This window comes from Malaclemys terrapin, chromosome 1, assembly GCF_027887155.1.
Source record: "Malaclemys terrapin pileata isolate rMalTer1 chromosome 1, rMalTer1.hap1, whole genome shotgun sequence".
Taxonomy (NCBI): Eukaryota; Metazoa; Chordata; order Testudines; family Emydidae; genus Malaclemys; species Malaclemys terrapin.
The window spans coordinates 69,200,870-69,218,861 of record NC_071505.1 but is presented as its reverse complement, the minus strand read 5'-3'; the positions used below and the strand labels follow the sequence as shown (position 1 = coordinate 69,218,861).

General features: G+C 42.1%; 1 protein-coding gene across 2 annotated transcripts; it reads right to left on the bottom strand.

The window, feature by feature from the left end:
* Window positions 1-2,165: 2,165 nt before the first annotated feature.
* On the bottom strand, window positions 2,166-17,268 carry LOC128836490 (glioma pathogenesis-related protein 1-like). Of its 2 annotated transcripts, XM_054026825.1 has the most exons (7): window positions 17,129-17,268; window positions 16,459-16,795; window positions 12,789-13,034; window positions 10,671-10,780; window positions 8,605-8,687; window positions 7,034-7,060; window positions 2,166-6,945 (listed from the first exon to the last, which is right to left on the bottom strand). In XM_054026825.1, the coding sequence occupies exons 2-7, from the start codon at window positions 16,636-16,638 to the stop codon at window positions 6,794-6,796; spliced, it is 798 nt and encodes a 265-aa protein (XP_053882800.1). In that variant the 5' UTR covers window positions 16,639-16,795; window positions 17,129-17,268; the 3' UTR covers window positions 2,166-6,793. The 2 variants fall into 2 exon arrangements, with proteins under 2 accessions (XP_053882800.1, XP_053882792.1); XM_054026817.1 differs by lacking the exon at window positions 17,129-17,268 and having other exon boundaries at window positions 16,459-16,871.
* Window positions 17,269-17,992: the final 724 nt, after the last annotated feature.

Below are 17,992 nucleotides of genomic sequence, written 5' to 3'. Positions count from 1 at the left end.
CATGTTCAGGACCTTTTTATTTTATTTCAGTAAATGGAGATTAAATTGAAATAAAACTCCCAGGAGTAACCAACTGGCTGGCATTCCGTTCATACTCTTGAGATTTGTAGATTTTAAAGCCAGAAGTGAACATCATTTAGTGATCATTTAGTCTGGTCACCTACATACCACAAGTAATAGACCTCATAAAGTACATTTCCCCCATGTCTGTGAAAGAGTAGATGGGATTTGGACCCATCATTACTTGCATTCAAAGCAAGAACCATCCTACTGGACCAATGCTGCTCAACCTCTTCAGCTTGGTGACCCCTTATTTGAAATTGAACATTTTCACAACTCCCTTGTATTTACTTTAAAAGTAAGTATTAAAAAATCAGTCATAATGATAAGCCTAAGTTAGTTAGTTGCATGTATGTTGAGATGTCAGAATACCTGAGGTTGAAGGGAAGGATGGGGTAAGTACGGGAGTGAGATTTTCTTTGGTTTAGATAGTAATAAAACTTTAAATACCTTGCAACTGTGTGACTGACATTCTGGAGTGCAATCAAGACCAGGGAGGGGTTTTCACCACCTGCCGGGCAACCTGGGGTGCCTCAATGCTTTGCTCCTGTAGCTCCCACCGTGGGTCCCTCACAAGCAGCCAAACAGCATGGAGGTTGCACTTGGAGTGTCTGTATATAGCTGCAGCCTGACAGCACACTCTGGCTTCCACCAGCTTTGGTGACCACTTGCAGGATGATCCCAACACATTCCCAGACCTGAGTTTTCCCCCATAATGTGTATTCTGCACTGTCCAGCCCTTTCCTGGACAGTTGAGATATGTTAGGTCTGTTGCCCCTGTAAGGAAACAATAGCCAACGGTTTGCTACTTTAAATGGAATTACCCAAACAATTCAATTGGAATGCCACACTGCCTTAGTTTTGATTAAAGAATAAAACAAGTTTATTTAAGTATAAAGAGAGAGAGAGTTTAAATGAGTACAGGTACAAAGCATTACAGTCAGAAATGGTTACAAGAGAGAAAAAGATGAAATGCTTTCTAGTGCTAAAACTTAACAAACTAGACTTGGTTCAAGAGAAAATTCTTACAACACATTCCTAGTAACAGGACTGACCAAATTTCAGGTTGGGCTCTCTCTCCCAAAGTCAAATGGCTGTTGCTTTTGTCATCTTAGGAGAAAGAGAGGTAGGGAGAAATATCTTGGAATGTTTTTGTCCCTCACTTTTATATTCCAGTCACTCTTTGAAATGCATTTTCCTGAGGGTTACCCCTAGATAAAGTTAATTCCTGCTGTGAGATTGGAGTCGTTTGAGCACTGGCCTGCTAAACCCACGGTTGTGAGATCAATTCTTCAGGTGGCCATTTAGGGATCTGGGGCAAAAATCTGTCTGGGGATTGGTCCTGCTTTGAGCAGGGGGTTGGACTAGATGACCTCCGGAGATTCCTTCCAACCCTGATATTCTATGATATTCTATGAAACCCAGTTTCTATGAGTCATGGAGCCTTGTGATAAAAGAGATTCCATGCTGCTGTTTGCTAAAATGTAGATCGATTGGTTTTTGCCCCTTTCTTTGCCAAGAAATGGCCCCTTGACAGGTGACTGCCCATCAACTTTGATGACATCTGGCTAGAGGCCTCAGCTTGTCCTTTGTCTTTGAGAAACAGGTTTATCCATTCCCCAGATGTGACTGGTAGCAACATTTCAGTCATAATTTCATTTTATGTTGATAACGTTACATATAATGTTGCTACACATTTCACCATGATATTATTAATCAGTAAGTTATTAGTTTTCAAATGATACCACACAAGGCATACTTTGTATAAAGATTAATACTGTGTAGTGTGAGACTACATGGTGCATTCAGTTACAATGACACCTGTCACCCCCAGAGATTGTGACCAATTGGTTGAAACACATTGCACGATACTATCTAGTTACTGTATATTAGTGGACAGATTATGAAGAAATTTTAATCACCTAAAAGGTTAATCTAATTTTAAAAAAATTATCTAGACAGACTGCCTAATTAAAAGTATGGTTACTTTAAGCTCAATATGAAAATTACCTAAAAACTAAGTCCTATCTAAAGTGAATCCTTAGGCTCTTTAGGACCAGGCGCACTTACCCACCATGAAAATCAAATTGAAAAGGGAGGCTTAATGACAGTCAATGTAGGTTTAATGGGCACCACTGATACGGACAAGTTATTTAATAATGGTAAGAACCACATGTGTGTTGCATACTGCTTTATTATTGTTGTATCCTTGTTAACGTTTGGCTTATATCAAATTGATTGCGTTAAAAAACATGTCTTGTTTTTCTCTTAAAATATTTATTTAAGTGTGTTCATCAAGTCTTGGATGGCCTACTCTATGGAGTGTGAGAGTGTATAAGGTCTATCCAAACTTTGGCACAGTGATGTTCACTCTCCTAGAGTAAAGACAGTACGCGAATACCCAAAGCTGAATAGTACTACTTTGCACAGTTGCAAAGGAATACGTAGTATTACTCCTGGGGCAATTCTGTGCCACAGCGAACAAACCAGAGGGTGTGTGGCGCTAGAACAAAGCAGCTGCACCTGGACAGCCCCAGCTACGATAGGAAAGAGAAAGAGCCTGCCTTCTTCACCGTGCCTGTTGGGCCAGATCAGGAGGCAGGGGTTAGGGGAAACAGACATTGTGGGGCTGCTGGGCGGTCAGACAGGGGCTCATAAGGACCAGTGCGGGAGGACAGACTGGGACAGGGGCTCAATGGGAGTGGAGGTGCAGGGCCAAAAGGGTGGGAAGGAGGTGCAAGGTCACATGTGTAGAGGGGGAGGGAGATGGCTGAGTAGGGGTACAGAGACACATTGGGTCGGGGTGCAGGGGTACATGGAGATGAGGGGAGGGGCTGGCTGAGGAGGTGCAGGGACACATGCGATTGGGAGAGTGGGTATCTGTGTGGGGGGAGTGCAGGGACACATGGGGACAGGGGCAGCTGTGCCTGACTGAATGGGATAGGCTAGGGGTCAGCCAGGGTCTGTATGGGGAAAGCTCCCTAACAATTCCCCCTTCCCCCCAAAAGAACCCTGTTCCATACTTTTCCCACCCACACCCAACACCCTTCAAGTTTACACCCAGGCTCCTTCCTAGCAATTACTTTCCTCTCCCTCAGCTTCTCCGTTACCCCTGACTCCCCCAAGCCTTTGCACTGCTTCAGAGGGGTGCAGGAAATACATTTCTGTATTGTAGTTTAAATGAATTATTATTCAGAATTCTGTATTAATATGCCTAGTAAGGAATCTATTTGTCAAAAAACACTTCCTGAATCTTTTTTGTTGTCTGTATTGTTATAGACATACTTGCTGACATGTATTTTGAAATAAATTACCAAAATAATTGAAACTGGCATGATTATATTGTGTTATTTTGACAAATAAAATATGCAGAATTTTGCGGAATTTTAAAATATTGTGTGCAGGATTTTTAATTTTTTTGGTGCAGAATTCCCCCAGGAATAACATAGGTTGCAAGGCTGTGGAGATTCAGGCTAGCTAAATGCAGGATTGGACCAGCTGGAATTAATTATTAAGTAATGTGTTCTGAGCAATTAGAGTCAGCAATTAACAGACAGTTCTTTCCTTTGGGGAAAGGACATTGCTAATTTATAAAGGTCTCTTCAAATGTTGCTAATCTAAAACTATTACTTTTTGATTAACTTCACTTAGAAATCAGCGTTTTTTTATAGACTCATAGACTTTAAGGTCAGAAGGGACCATTATGATCATCTAGTCTGACCTTGTGCACAATGCAGGCCACAGAATCTCACCCACCCACTCCTGTAACAAACCCCTAACCTATGCCTGAGTTATTGAAGTCCTCAAATCATGGTTTAAAGACCTCAAGGTGCAGAGAATCCTCCAGCAGGTGACCTGTGCCCCACACTGCAGAGGAAGGTGAAAAACCTCTAGAGCCTCTGCCAATCTGCCCTGGAGGAAAATTCCTTCCCGACCCCAAATATAGCGATCAGTTAAACCCTGAGCAGGTAGGCAAGACTCAAGAGCCAGCACCCAGGAAAGAATTATCTGTAGTAACTCAGATCCCACCCCATCACAGACTATGGGGCATAGTTGTTTAAGATCCTGAAAAAGGGGTAAGTATGTCCATTTGTTTTCAGTGGCTTCTGTAAATGTTTGTTAGTTAGACCTCAAAATACTCTGGTATTGATATTCTGGTATCTGATTGTCTTGCCTGACTGGGGTTATAAAATAGCACTGTGTAATGCTTGAACCGTTGTATGTTTTTGTCATACACCTGCAATTTGTGCTCTCAGAGATTAGAGTCTGAGGTAACATTTCTGTTTGATTTTTCTCTAATGAGTCATGTGGCTGCAACTGTTCAGTGACTTGAAACTTTTATTCCCACAAGTCTTACAATGTACTTATTTAGATGTTGGTAATAAGATGCTTTTAATTTAATCTTTCTTTCCTAATCCTGTCACTAACCTTACAGATTTCACATATATGTAGAGAAGCCACTTTCTCAACCATTTGGGCTTGTCTCCATTTATAGTTGGAAATATTTGAAGCTACTGGGATAGTTCTCTTCTCAATCTTAGTTTACTGTATGACAGATGCAACACTGAAACTAGTCAATCAAATACAAAAAAAAAACCCAAAAACCTTCTATCTTGTAATAATAGAAATGAGAGTAAAAAGAATAAATTGCCAAGAACATATTCAAGGGACCCTGTCAACATGAAATCTAGTAAATTAAAATATGAGTTCAAAAAGTAGCCTGGAGTACAGCACCTGTCCCTTGGCATCCCTACTTGCTTCTGTAGTTTTACAACTGTACTTTTCCAGTTGTTAAACATACTTTCTTTTTTCCTTGTAAGTGTTTGAAAGACCCATTAGACAACAGTAGAAACTAACTAAAGCCCAAATACTCCAAATACTTATGTATATGAACAACTTTATATGTGAGAGTAGCCCCATTAATTTCAAATTGTAACTCAGGTGGGTCATTTGTGCACTGAATTTGATGGGACTACTCCATTGGCCTGAAGTAAAGTTATTCACATATATGTATACGGAATTGGTCTTTATTTACCTATACAGGGGAACAATGAAACTAACTAGGCATAAAATGCTGACAGATACAACTATTCAGATTTTTTTTTTTAATGAATGCAACAACAGTAGGATTGGGGGGGAGAAGGAGGAACTTTGACAGAGTTGTGCAGGGTTTTTTTTGTTAAGCTGATGGTGTTCCTTTTTCAGCCAAGGATCATGTCACCTGTGCTGAAATTTGGCTTTAGATATGACTGCATTTTATTCAGAATGTTGCTTTCCCCAGAGAAACTTTGATAAGTGAGATTTTAAAAAAATAGTATATAGTGCATATATGAGAGAGAGTGAGAGAGAGCCAAGAAATGCAAAATTATGGTTCAAGTAAAAAGAAAAAATAAAGAAAAAGCCCTATCGATCTTCGGGTTTTATATTGCCACCCATCACTACAGTATGTGAGCACCTGCCAAATAAAATCGCTAGCAATAACTAAGTCCCCAGTGAACTTCATGGAATCTCTGTCGCTTCTGTTTCAGAGTAAGAACTCTGCTTGGGGAAGAGTTATGTATTTTAAAATTCATTATGTTTCTTTTATGGTTGGGGGTTTGGGATAGAAAGGTGATATACTGGAAAATCAAGAAATGCCTAATTATGTTTCTGTAAACAATTTAAACTGATGCATATGCCCACCCAGTGTTCATTCCTGACTTATAACTGGTTGCATATAATCATTCTTAGCTAATTTTGTCTCTCATTTCAAGAGAGGATATGAGTATATAGCTCTAATGAAATCGGTAACTTTTAATGAACGTTTGAAGTATTTTCTTCTATTTGACTTGCTTTTAGACTTCATTAAACTCTAAAATGCATGAGCCTATTGTTCTTTATATTCTGGTATAATATGGTAGTACCCACACCATGCTAGGTGCTTTCCACCCAGTCCCTGTCTCAAAGAGCTCACAATCTAATCAAAAGATCTAAGTGAAGAAAATCTAATCAGTAGCTTTACAGTTACAAATGTTTACACTTCGCATGCTGTGGGAGGGAATGCGCATTTCAATAAATGCGCAGGTATATCCGGTGCTCAGCGCGCAGTATTAACAAACACTAGTCGCCTGTTGCTAACTGGTGCCTGTCAGGAAATGCACATATGACTGAGGAGCAGGAAGATGAGGATTGGCACCAGATGGCCTGTGGCTGGACTGAGGGTGCCTGCTAGCTAAGGAATTTGTGACTCTTCTCATCATCCCCTCAAACATTTAAATAAAAACTAAACACCTACAGTGTCAAATGCAAAAGGTTACAGGCCAAATCTTGCTTCATTTACTCACATGAGTAGTCCAATTGACTTCTATTGGACTACTCCTTTGGGTAAGAACAGCAGCAATTAGCTACATGTTAATATGTCATCAAGCTTATGCAGTTAGGTCCTCAAATATCAGAGCACATAAAAGAGAAGGGTGAATGCATGCCCTTAACTCTGGCCCTTAACCAAGCAAATTACAGTGAGCCTTCACCTATATTCAGATAATTACCTTGGATTAAGGGTTGTGGGTGGCTTTTTTTGCATGTGATTTGAAAATAGATAAATGCACTCATCATTAATAGACTAGGCCTCATTCTACAGATCATTGTGTTAGATTTCCCTGCACTAATAAATCTGCACGTGGAATAGGGGAAATCTACATGTGGAATAGGAGTAGAATAGCCTGAAGTATTCCTGCAATCTTTCAAATGCATATTAGTCACTTATAGATAATTGGGGATAATGCTTCTGTAGAAACCAGACAGCTCCAAAAGTCAATACAATTAATGATGGCCTTAAAACTAGAATAGTGATACAGTATTGGTCACACATGGCTTTATCCCAGTCTGGATACCACCCAGAGTTACCTATAAATAAAACAAGAGGAATTATTTTCAAGCAGAACTGTACTTAAGGTAACAAATTCAAAAAACAATATCTGATTGTGATACATACTTATGACTTTCTCACGCTCTGGATTTTCTGGCAAGAGAAGAGAAAGGAACATAAGCTTATTTACCTGTTAGAAACCATTTTAATGAAAAATAATTGAGAACTTAAGTACATAATGAGAAGCTCCAGGACCTTTGCTTTTCTCACCTGGGTGTAATACAAATATGTCTGTTTCACTTTAATAAAACATTGAAAAATGCCCAAAAGAGGAAACTTGAGAATAATGTATTTCCACAATGATACTTCCGGGCCTGGCTGAGACAGAACTTGCTCATAACCACCTGCTTCTTTTAGCCCCTAGTAGCTGAAATGGAGGAAGTACGTTTTGATAACTGCAACTAATGCTACTACTGTTTACTTAGGCTTGGAGCCACAAAGGGACCTAGGAGCTGCAACGCTGAATGTCGCAACACTTAACTTTTAGGCATCTAAAAATCACAGAACAAACACTGATCCACAGAGTCTCAGTTAGGCCCCTATGCAATAAATGGGGAGAGAGTAGTGCCTATTAATGCATTCCACAAAAGCCAATACACTAGATGGGGAGCAGCCTAAGATAGCCAATAGGAGATGCTGATGAGAGGGGTGTGTCCTTAGCCCCACTCCCTCTGAGATAGCCCCATCTCCCTGCAGCCTGGTCTTAGGCCCTATCTTTACTTAGTGATCCATGAATGGGAATCCACAGCCTGGAGTCAGGCAGTTTAGGCACCTCTTGCAGGAATGAGTTAGGTGCCTGCCTTGCTCCACCCAAAACAGCCAGAGGAGGAAGTGATGCTGGTGCTGCCACCCACCTTATAACTTTTAGCCCGGTGGTTATGGTGTTCTTCTGGGATGTAGGAGAGTTAGGTTCAATTCCCCACTCTCCCTCTCTGAGAGGAGGGGAAGGATTTGAACAGGGGTCTCCCCCTTCCCCGGGAGCAGGTTCTAACCCCTGCGCTTTGGGATATTATGATGTTGGGGCTCCCTCAGTCTCTTCTATTGAAGCTGTTCCACTGTGGATGAATAACAAAAGAGAGATTGGAGCAAGGGGACTGGACCCTGGGTCTTCCACCTCCCCAGGTGGATTGTAATGTGGTGTTCTCTGTCTCTGGCCCAATGACTATTAAGTATTTATCCACAGTGGTACGGTCACTGGGCTGAACATTTTCTGAAAACTTTTCCAGCTGGGCTGCTTCATGTTCCTTTTGAAAAACCAGCATATTGCCTCTCTGCCTCACCACCTCAAGCACATGCTGAGGAGCGAATCATACGCTTACAGAAGGTTGGGCCTAGCTGTGATCCCAGGCTGGCTAGCCACTCCCTTGCGGTTTTATTGCACTGGTGGGGGTATTAGCCTGGCTCCATCCTACTGCTCACTAGTGTCTCTTGCTACCTGGGGTGGAAAAGGGGTTCTTCATATTCTCTTTTCCTCCTCCATGTGGATCCCCACCATACTTGGCTTTTGGATGTAGGATCTCAAACGTACTTGAGAGCAAGCCACCATTGTCTTATGACAATGGTCCATTGATATTGTGTCTTATATATGGGTCTTTCCATATGATATCATTCAGTTAGGGACTTTCCTTTTTACTTACCACATAGCTTATCCACACACTTCTCACCGTTGCATTTGCTGCATGCTGCTCCTGCGTTATAAGGCTGTGTTGGATAATTCCCACTGCAAAGAGGAACAACTTTGTTCTGATATTGACCTCCTTGGGAAGAATTTGAATATCTTGTGTTCATATTTTGTTGCAATTATTTTATCATGCGGAAATTCTACAGCAGAGTCCCTTGCACACAGAACATGCAGTGAAATGGAGGAGAGCAGGAATGACTGGACCCAGGGCCGGCTCCAGGCGCCAGCGTAGCAAGCTGGTGCTTGGGGCACCACATGGAAGGGGGCGGCACGTCCGGCTCTTCAGTGGCAATTCGGTGGCGGGTCCCTCAGTCCCTCTCGGTGGGAAGGACCTGCCGCCAAATTGCCACTGAAGAATGAAGCGGCGGCGGTAGAGTCACGGCGGAAGTGCTGCATATCGCGATCGCGGCTTTTTTTTTTTTTTTGGCTGCTTGGGGCGACAAAAACCCTGGAGCCGGCCCTGACTGGACCCCATGTTTAGGAACTCAGACAAAACTTCATTAAAACTATCTTCTTTCCTGAGTTTAACACTGCCAGATTTCAACTTCCAGATGCTGAGAACTTTGGAAGTCTGGTATTTAGCTATGCCACTGAAAGAGTTACTGTTCTCTTTTGTGCACATGGCACCTTTTTAATATAGAGGAATCCCTGCCAGGCTGGCTGGGAATCTGTAAGGGAGCGATTTTATTTCAGTTTATATCAGACTGTTATAGGAATCAGTTGTCTCTCCCTCTCTCTCTTTTCGCACCCTCCTTCCTTTCTAGAGAGTTTCTGGGTGAAATTCTAGCCCAACTGAACTCAATAGGGCCAGGATTTCACCCCAGATTTATTTGTTTTATCTCAAGTAAACCCTCTTGAGGACAAAGCACTCCAATGAAGGATTAAGTGGAATTTAAGTGGTCCATAGCTTTTGTGCTCTCCCCCTGCATAGGGTTGAATGTCACTAAATCAAATGGCACACTCGTGGAACTAATGCCCAAATGAAGTATCGTTTGATTCCTTTAACTCACATGCTAAAGGATAGAATTTGGGTGTACAAGAAACACAGCATATAGAGTTTCAATCCACTATTCAGCAGCGGTAAAGGACACCAATAGGATGCTGGCTCACACAGTATCAAGAGATGTATTAGAAGTCCAAGGATACTGCATTACACTTTATACAGCACTGTTTTGAGATATTTTACGAGTACAGTCTTGTATTATAGTCAATCTTGGTTACCCTAGGGTATGTCTGCACTGCAATTGGGGGTGAGGGAGGGATAAGTGCATCATGTAAACTAACTAGCCTGAGAGTGGAGTACAGTGAAGTCACATCAGCATGGGCTTCAATGTGGGGCTGTACAAGCCTGCCCAAGACCCTGGGTAATTACTTGGTCTGCGAGCCTGGAACCCTAAGTACTTACTTGGGTGGCATGCGTAGGCTAGACTCCTTGCTACTGCGGCTTTACTGCTGTTAGTACTTGCTCTAGTTCGATTAAAGCTAGCTCAGGTATGTCCATCCAAGCTACCACCACACCTCCAACTGCAGTGTAGTCATACCCTATGTGTAGAATGACATAGTTAAGTTGAAGAACTACTCCCCTCCCCCAAAGGGCCACTGAATAGATAAAAGGAGTGGAGAGGTTTACACAGATAAAGGCTCTGTGTTTTAGGGCTAAATCCCCTGAATTTAAATTTCAAAATTTGGGTTGAGCCCCCCAAAAGTCTTAAATTTCTATGCATGCTCAGAAGTAGCATCATCTGTATGGTTTGCCAGTGACACACCAGTCAGTAGATCAGTTGCTCAAATATTCAATGCAGTCCATCTTCCAGCATCTCCCCTATTTTACCTTTTTCTTTGGCCCCATTATTGATTCCAGTGGGTAGCCCTCTCCCCGATCAAAGAGAATTGGGCATGGCTTTCTCTGGAGGATCCCATTGCTGCTTCAAGCATTATCCATATGAGTTTACCAGAAAGTAACATGAGTCACTCCTCCCCCACACCACAGCCTTGTAAAATAATTGTAATGAGAGGACTTACGCTGGCCCATAGTTGCAAATAAAATGTGCTGCATTAGATCCCCCAAACCCTGTTACAGTAGGGCAAAAGTGAACAGCGCAGCCAACTTTGTAACTTGTTGCCCAAACAATCTGAAAAGAAGATATAAGCTACAATAAAATACCTGATTTAACATTCATGGGACTACAGAGAGACTGCTACTGTACTTGTGACACACAGAATTGATGAACTAAGAAAAATGTATCTGAAGGGACTCTTTACTTGTCCCGTGCGTTGGCCTGGCTTGACATGAGTAATTGGACATGGGTGAGGCCTCATTTCTTGGGAGACAGGACTAGGGAGGTAAATGGATCAGCAGGCTGGAAACAGAATGTCTGTACTAGCTAAGAAAAGGTGGAACATCCAGGGAACCATTTACAATGGATAAATCAGGCACATAAAGATGAGGTACAAGTTAAGCCATGTCTACACTAGAGACCTGACCCTGGCACAGCTGTACCGATGCAGCTGCACCGCTGTAAGATTTCCCATGTAGCCACTCTATGCCGACAGGAGAAAGCTCTCCCATCAACATAATTAAATCACCGCCAATGAGTGGTAGTAGCTATGTTGGAGGGAGAGCATCTCCTGCTGACATAGTGCTGTCCACACTGGTGCTTCTGTTGGTGTAACTTATGTCGTTCAGGGCTGTGTGTTTTTCACACACCTGAGCAACATAAGTTATACCAACAAGTGCTAATGTAGACAGAGCCTAAGTCATGTGTGGAAAGAGAATGTGGTACAGGGATTGGCTTCTACAAAGTAACCAAGCCAGTCCCAAAATATGTAATGCAATGTATAGTCAACACAATGTAATGCCGGAGAAGACATTAAATTCTTGAAAACACTGGCAAACGGGAATTCTTTCTACTGATGCATTTTCATATGTTGATCTTGTGTGACTAGGAAAATAACTTTGCCAGGGTAGTTGACGTCTTCTAGCAAACGTGAGGGTTAGGTGTTTTTAATCTGTCTCATTTACTTAATTGTAGTCCACTGACCAGCACTACTTTTCTATCTGGAAAAGTGTTAACAGTTCAAAGACATGACGTGCAATAAAGGCCCAATTCAGCTCATCTCTCACTAAGCTCAATTTTTCCATATGCTGAAGTCAGTTGGGTTATGTACATTTATCTAAGAGCACAGTTTGGCTCAAAGTACCTAAAGTTACCCTTTATCCAATGAGAATGAAAGGCTCTCAGCTGGATTCCTGCCTCTCAACATTCCAGGAATGTGACTTTCTGCTCGATAACCATTCCTCCACCCTATTTTAAACTTTTTTATAACTAGCTTTAGTGAGTTTATTGCTCACAAAAAATGCTGGTATGATACTCCCAGAAACTGAAATCCTCTTTTTGTCTATAGGCAAAGCTCAACAGCTCAGCCTTCATGTCCGCATGATCCTTAGTCTCTTTTCGGTGAGACTGCAAACAAGAGACATGAACCTTATCTGCTATGAACTGGACTGATGCCATAAATTCATTTAACATATATTCCACTGTACAGCCAGAAGGCAGTTTTTAATGGGACTCTTTATAAAAGCGAGAGCTGTATATATGTGAGAATACTTAGATAGTTGATATAAAGCAAACCTCCTACTTGCACATAAAAATGATGCATATTTTTCATAAATATAAAACCAATAAAGTTGTGCATTGCAAATAGCTTCTGGATTACACAGCTGATAACAGTAATAATTATTTTTTAGTCATTACCAATCTGAGCCTGATTTTTTGAATTGCTGACCTAAAACTGAAAGATCCTGTAGCCAATTTCCAGTCTTGCCCCATTCTGATTTTGAGCAAACTCTTAAATAACCTGTACTGCTATTACTAGCCTGAGGGTCTGTATCTGATTCCTCGCTAGAAGGGAATCTTTTTCAGGGAAACAAAAATAAGATTAAATTTAAAGGGTTAAAAAAAAATCCTCTTTATTTCAAGGGCCCTTTCTAAAACAGTGAAATAAAAAGAGCATGTGCACAATGTGATTACAAGACTTAGAAAATAGTTTGTTGAACTGGAATAGGAATCTCCCATTTTAAATTACAATGGACAAAAATAATTCTGAAGTTCAGATGGAGAAATGTAGCAAATGACTTACCTGAGTGTAATGGCCACACACCTTGGTGCAAGTGTTAGTGTCATAGGCATAGTGTTTGAACTCATCGTACCAATTAGTGAGGGCTGCAGTCACAGAAAACATGGGAAGAGAGCCAGTCCAGATGTTTTCTCCAACAGAAGTAAAGGTAGGGTGGGCCTTCCCGCGTATCTTGAGATAGATATTATGTTTAAACTGACACTTCTTTGCCCATGCTCTGGCTGTCTTTGCCAAATCTGGGTCCCAGCTCTGCCAAATGTAAAGATAGACACAAACCATTTTCAGTTACATTGGCATAACAGTAATGCAAAGGAATTTCCTAGAGAGGCCATTCACGGATGTGAAAATTTCATATGTTCTGCATATCCATTCATTCCTGGCCTCCTTGGAGATTTCCAAGAAAGGGCTCTGGGAATTTTATGGAACTAGCTGATAAACAGTCCTGTGTACTCATTTTTGATAAGTTTAACCACTCATTCAGACAGCCACATCAAATTTCTGTTTTTGCTGGACTCCTGGATTTATAAGACAAACACTAAACTTGTTTGGAAAACAAATATAGGCATTTAAGCTCTCTTTAGTAAAAAATGGGGATTCATTACTGTGTTAAAGAACTAATTTTCAAGAGCACCATAGGCATTTCAGAGCAAATCTGTCCAGTTTTATGGACAGTCAGCAAAGTTCTGTGAGTGCAAATGTTGGCTCCAAATCCATATTTGCATAAACAAATATGAATTTGCCTATGCAAATCAGACAGTCAAATGGCTGTCTATGAAATTTGTGTACTCAAATGCCTATTTGCACAAGTGTTGGTTTGGTTTTGCTTTTTCTTCTTTGTACACACAAAGCCTCCTGGGACAAATGTAGAGTTGTTGTGTCTTTCTGAAAACTCAACCCTGGGATCTTACAGTTGTATCTTTAAAAAGACCTCTTTTTATAGTGAAAATTCAGTGACCCAATCAATTCCATGCTTGCATGAGGTATTTTGGTTTTTAGAAAATTTTTAACTTGTGGAATTTCTCTGTTGCATCTTCTGTAAATAAACTTTCTTCTTTTCAAATTAATTATCAATACTGACTACTCTGTCAAGGACTAAATGATTACTAGAAATGTAAAACTAACCCAATGAGACTGTACATTTTATGAAATGTAGCTTATGACATTTATCTAAGTACAGTACTTGAAATATGCTGAAAACTGTATTATGTTACAGTAGTATTAAACTGAGGTCATTTCTAAATATATTTTTAGAGAGATGTTTTATAACCCACTGCAAACATATATTTCTTCCCTTTCTTTTTGTAGCTAAGACTGTAAAAGTGAATTGTGCATAAATCAACAAAAGCTAAGATAGTTTTATCTACCATTTAGTCACTAACTCAAGTTGAGGTGATTTCCTTTCAGAACAGTGAGTTATAATGTCAGCTTTTATGGTTTAAATTGTTGACTTTGCTTGGATTTGTCTCACAAAATTGATATAAAAACAACTTGCCTGACAAAATATTAGTTAAGTTTGTTTTTTCGTATTTCGGTTTATCAAGCTTTTGTCAGTAATTTAGACAAACTGTTACTTGATATTTCCTTAATTTTTAAAGAGAACAAATACAATAGATCTGCTTGAACGAATATTTACAAGAGACTGCTTTCCAATTCCAGCCTTAATATTATTGCAAGTTAAGAGTAATGCTCCTGTTTACATCTGTGCAACCCCTATGAATTATAAGAAAGAGACCCAGTCAATGGTTGCGAGTAGTGAATTTGGTTCAGAGAGTTTGGGGGAGCAGTTCTGTAGTTTTTGTTCTTCTTTACAATTCAATTTTTCTCCTCTACCCCCCAAAAAATCTGTTTTTTTTCCTCTTTATGTGACTACTTCTAGCTAGAGTTGGTTGACCCCTGCAAAAACAGTGTTTGTAAACACTCAGATTTGTTTGACCATATTTATAACTCTTATTTGCTTTCTGTGTGAATGCATCTTTGTTCACATAAACAAAGATTGATTCATGTGAAAAGCCAATAGGAGTGTGTGAGGAATGGCTGGTCTTTGTACAAATACCACATGGAAAACATATTCATTATTTTTCATTAACTCCTCATCACTTTTGTTCTCACATTTAAAAATAATTCACACATCAAATTAGGGAGCAGAAACAATGCCATATGACTTGGGTGACCAATGGCCCACCACTGTAACAAACAGGCAAAGAATAGCCCTACATTGCATCTGGGAGCACGCTTCCCAGTGTGGGTGGAAAGATGTGCTGGCTCTGCTCCTGCTAACATGCTAAAAATAGGAGTGTAGCAGGGCAACATGGGCGGTGGCTCAGGCTGGCCACCATATTCTGTACCTTGAGGTTGTGGGCAGGTTTGCACTCAGGCAGCTAGCCCAAGCTGCCACCCATGCTAGCCCAGTTACACTCCTATTTTTAGCGAACCAGCTCGAGCAGAGCTAGCTCTTGTCTGTTTACCTGTGCTGGGAAGCACGGTACCTGCAAAAGTGTCAACGTACCCAAAGTGAACAGTTTGTGAACAGCTGAAAACTGCTGAATACTTGCAGGAAAGTGACAGATCCAAATCCCATTGCAGTCACTGGGAGTCTGTCCACTGATTTGAATGGCCTTTGGGAGGAACAAGCAGTGCCGGCTTGGGCCCAGTCCAGCTCGGGCCCCAGCAGCGCCGGCCCCGGTTCCGGCCGAGCGCACCCGCCCGGCCCCGGCTGAGCACCTCCGGCCCGGTCCCAAGCCCCGCAACCCTGGGCGGAGCTCCGGCCGGAGCTCAGCCCGATTCCTGGGCTCTTTAAAGCCGGCCCTGGTCCGGGGACAGGGAGGGAGGGTTGGATGGGTCAGGAGTTCTGGGGGGGGGGGCTGTCAGGGGGGCAGGGGTGTGGAGAGGGGTTGGGACAGTTAGGGACAGGGAGCAGGGGGGTTAGATGGGTCTGGGGGGGCTGTCAGGGGGGCAGGGATGTGGAGAGGGGTTGGGACAGTCAGGGACAGGGAGCGGGGGGGTTACATAGGTCGGGGGTTCTGGGGGGGCTGTCGGGGGGCAGGGGTGTGGAGAGGGGTCGAGGCAGGCAGGGAGCAGAGGGGGTTGGATGGGTCGGGAGTTCTGGGGGTCCTGTCAGGGGGCGGGGAGCAGTTGTGAATAACCCTCTTTTGGATGAAGTCCTGAGACAGCATTGCAGGTAACCAAACAGCTATAAACTCTACAAAGTGACTTGATGACAGTAACCTCTTCCAGGGTAGATTTACAGCACGCAACACTGAAGAGAGAGCGCGGGGGAAACCAACTAACGGGCATATTTAGTGCTTCACATAAATCACACAGGGGCTGCTGAGCTGTGACAGTTTAAAACAGGGAGGATTTTCATCGCATAAACCTCAAGCGTAAAAGTGAGGTTTGAAAAATCCATCTGAACCCTGGGAGAGGGACTGAGCAGGTATGTGTCCAGCTGTGATAACTGGAGTCTTACTGAAGTGGTTCGAGGCTTTGGGGTTGTGTTGTTTGTTTGTTTGTTTGTTTTTAAACTATGATTCAAGGAGGGGTGGCATAGCTGAAAAGCTTTCGTAGCCAGTTACAAAAGTAAATCCTCATGAGAACAGTTAACACCATTGCAACATTCACCGTCTGTGTGCAAGAGATGAGTAAAATTGTGTAAAATTGTTGAAGGTCCCCTTACCATGTGAAGCATGTTGCTGGCTGCTGGATTCACTCGGGACCGAAAATGGTTATGACCCGTCACACACTCCTCAATAAACTGTTTGTCTGTTGTATCAGGTAAAGTACTTGGCTCATAAGAGTAGCAGCAAACTGAGAGAGCCAGTACTACCAGCACAGGAAGGGACAGCGTGATTTTCATGGTTCTCGAGTCTCTCTGATCTTCCAACTTTGAAAGCAGAATATTTTGGCTATATACGGTGCTCTTAGCTCCCCAGACGGTGTTTTGGCTGGAAAGCTGAGTTTTATCTTCAAATTACAGCTGCTTAATAGGGTGTTCCTAACAGAAAACGAATCAACTTCAGCAGCCCCAAAAAAAGAATGAGGAAATTGTGGTAAATAAATTTTGCACTAAAGCTGTGAGTTTCTGTTTTAGTGAGCGTTTGTATTGGCAGGGCAAAGAATAGGCCAGGGAGGGGCGGGGGAGAGGAGCATGCGATGTCGCTCCTGGCGGGGGTGAAGGGGGAGGAACAAGCAGCGTTGATCCAGCTGGTGGTGTGGGGAGCGGGGAGGGGACGTCCCCCGCCCCACTGCCACCCCGTCCTCAGTTTCAGACAGAAACGTCTAGAGTTTAGAATGGCCCAAATTAGTGAACTCTACAGCAATGCACTTCTTACATAAATGTTAGTTACCTGCATAGCAACTGGAGTTCTTCAAGATTGTTGTCTGCATGTATTTCATTTCTTGTTTCAGACTGAAAATAAGGTATAACTTTAACAGATCTGCTCTAGGAATTATTATGGGGAAGTCCTCTGCTCTGTGTTATACAGGAGGTCTGACTAGATGATCACAGTCAGGGCCGTCCTCAGACATACGCATCGAAAATTTGGGGTACCCCTGGGTCTTAGTGTCCACCCTTCCTGCTCTTCCTATCTGTGTTCTGATCCCTCCTGCAGGCTCCAACCACAGCTGGCTGCTGCAGCCCAGTGAGTCTTCCTCTGGAGGGGATCTAGTTCTTAAAAGTGAAAAAGCCTGCCAGACCTATTAGCACAACACTGAAACTGTTAAAGAGCCATTCAAGTGGTAATGAAGCATTTAACAGGCATTTGCCAACCCCCAGGTATATACTGTCAGTTTCTGAATTTACTGACAAAAACAGTTGTGCATTGCTGTAATATTTACTCAGAACATGTTAGTCTACAGGACCTTAGTTTAAAATTTGCTTTAAAAATATTTCATTAGTGTGTTGCTGAACATTATAGAAACACAGCTCTAAAAAATCCTTGCATAGATTTTTAGATGCACAATCTGAGTATTCATCTTTAGCCTTAAATGCTTGGAGCTTCAGACATATAGTTTTTTAAATAAATCCTTCAAAAGACCACCCTTATCTAAAACACACATGCGAGTCCGGGCTGCTGTCGGGCATAGGGCCCCATAAATCCTAAGGATGGCCTTGATCACAATGGTCCTTTCTGGCTTTGGAGTCTATAAATCTATGCACGGTGTGTGCCAGAAATCAGAACCTTACAGGCAGCAGTGTTCCTTGGGCCACA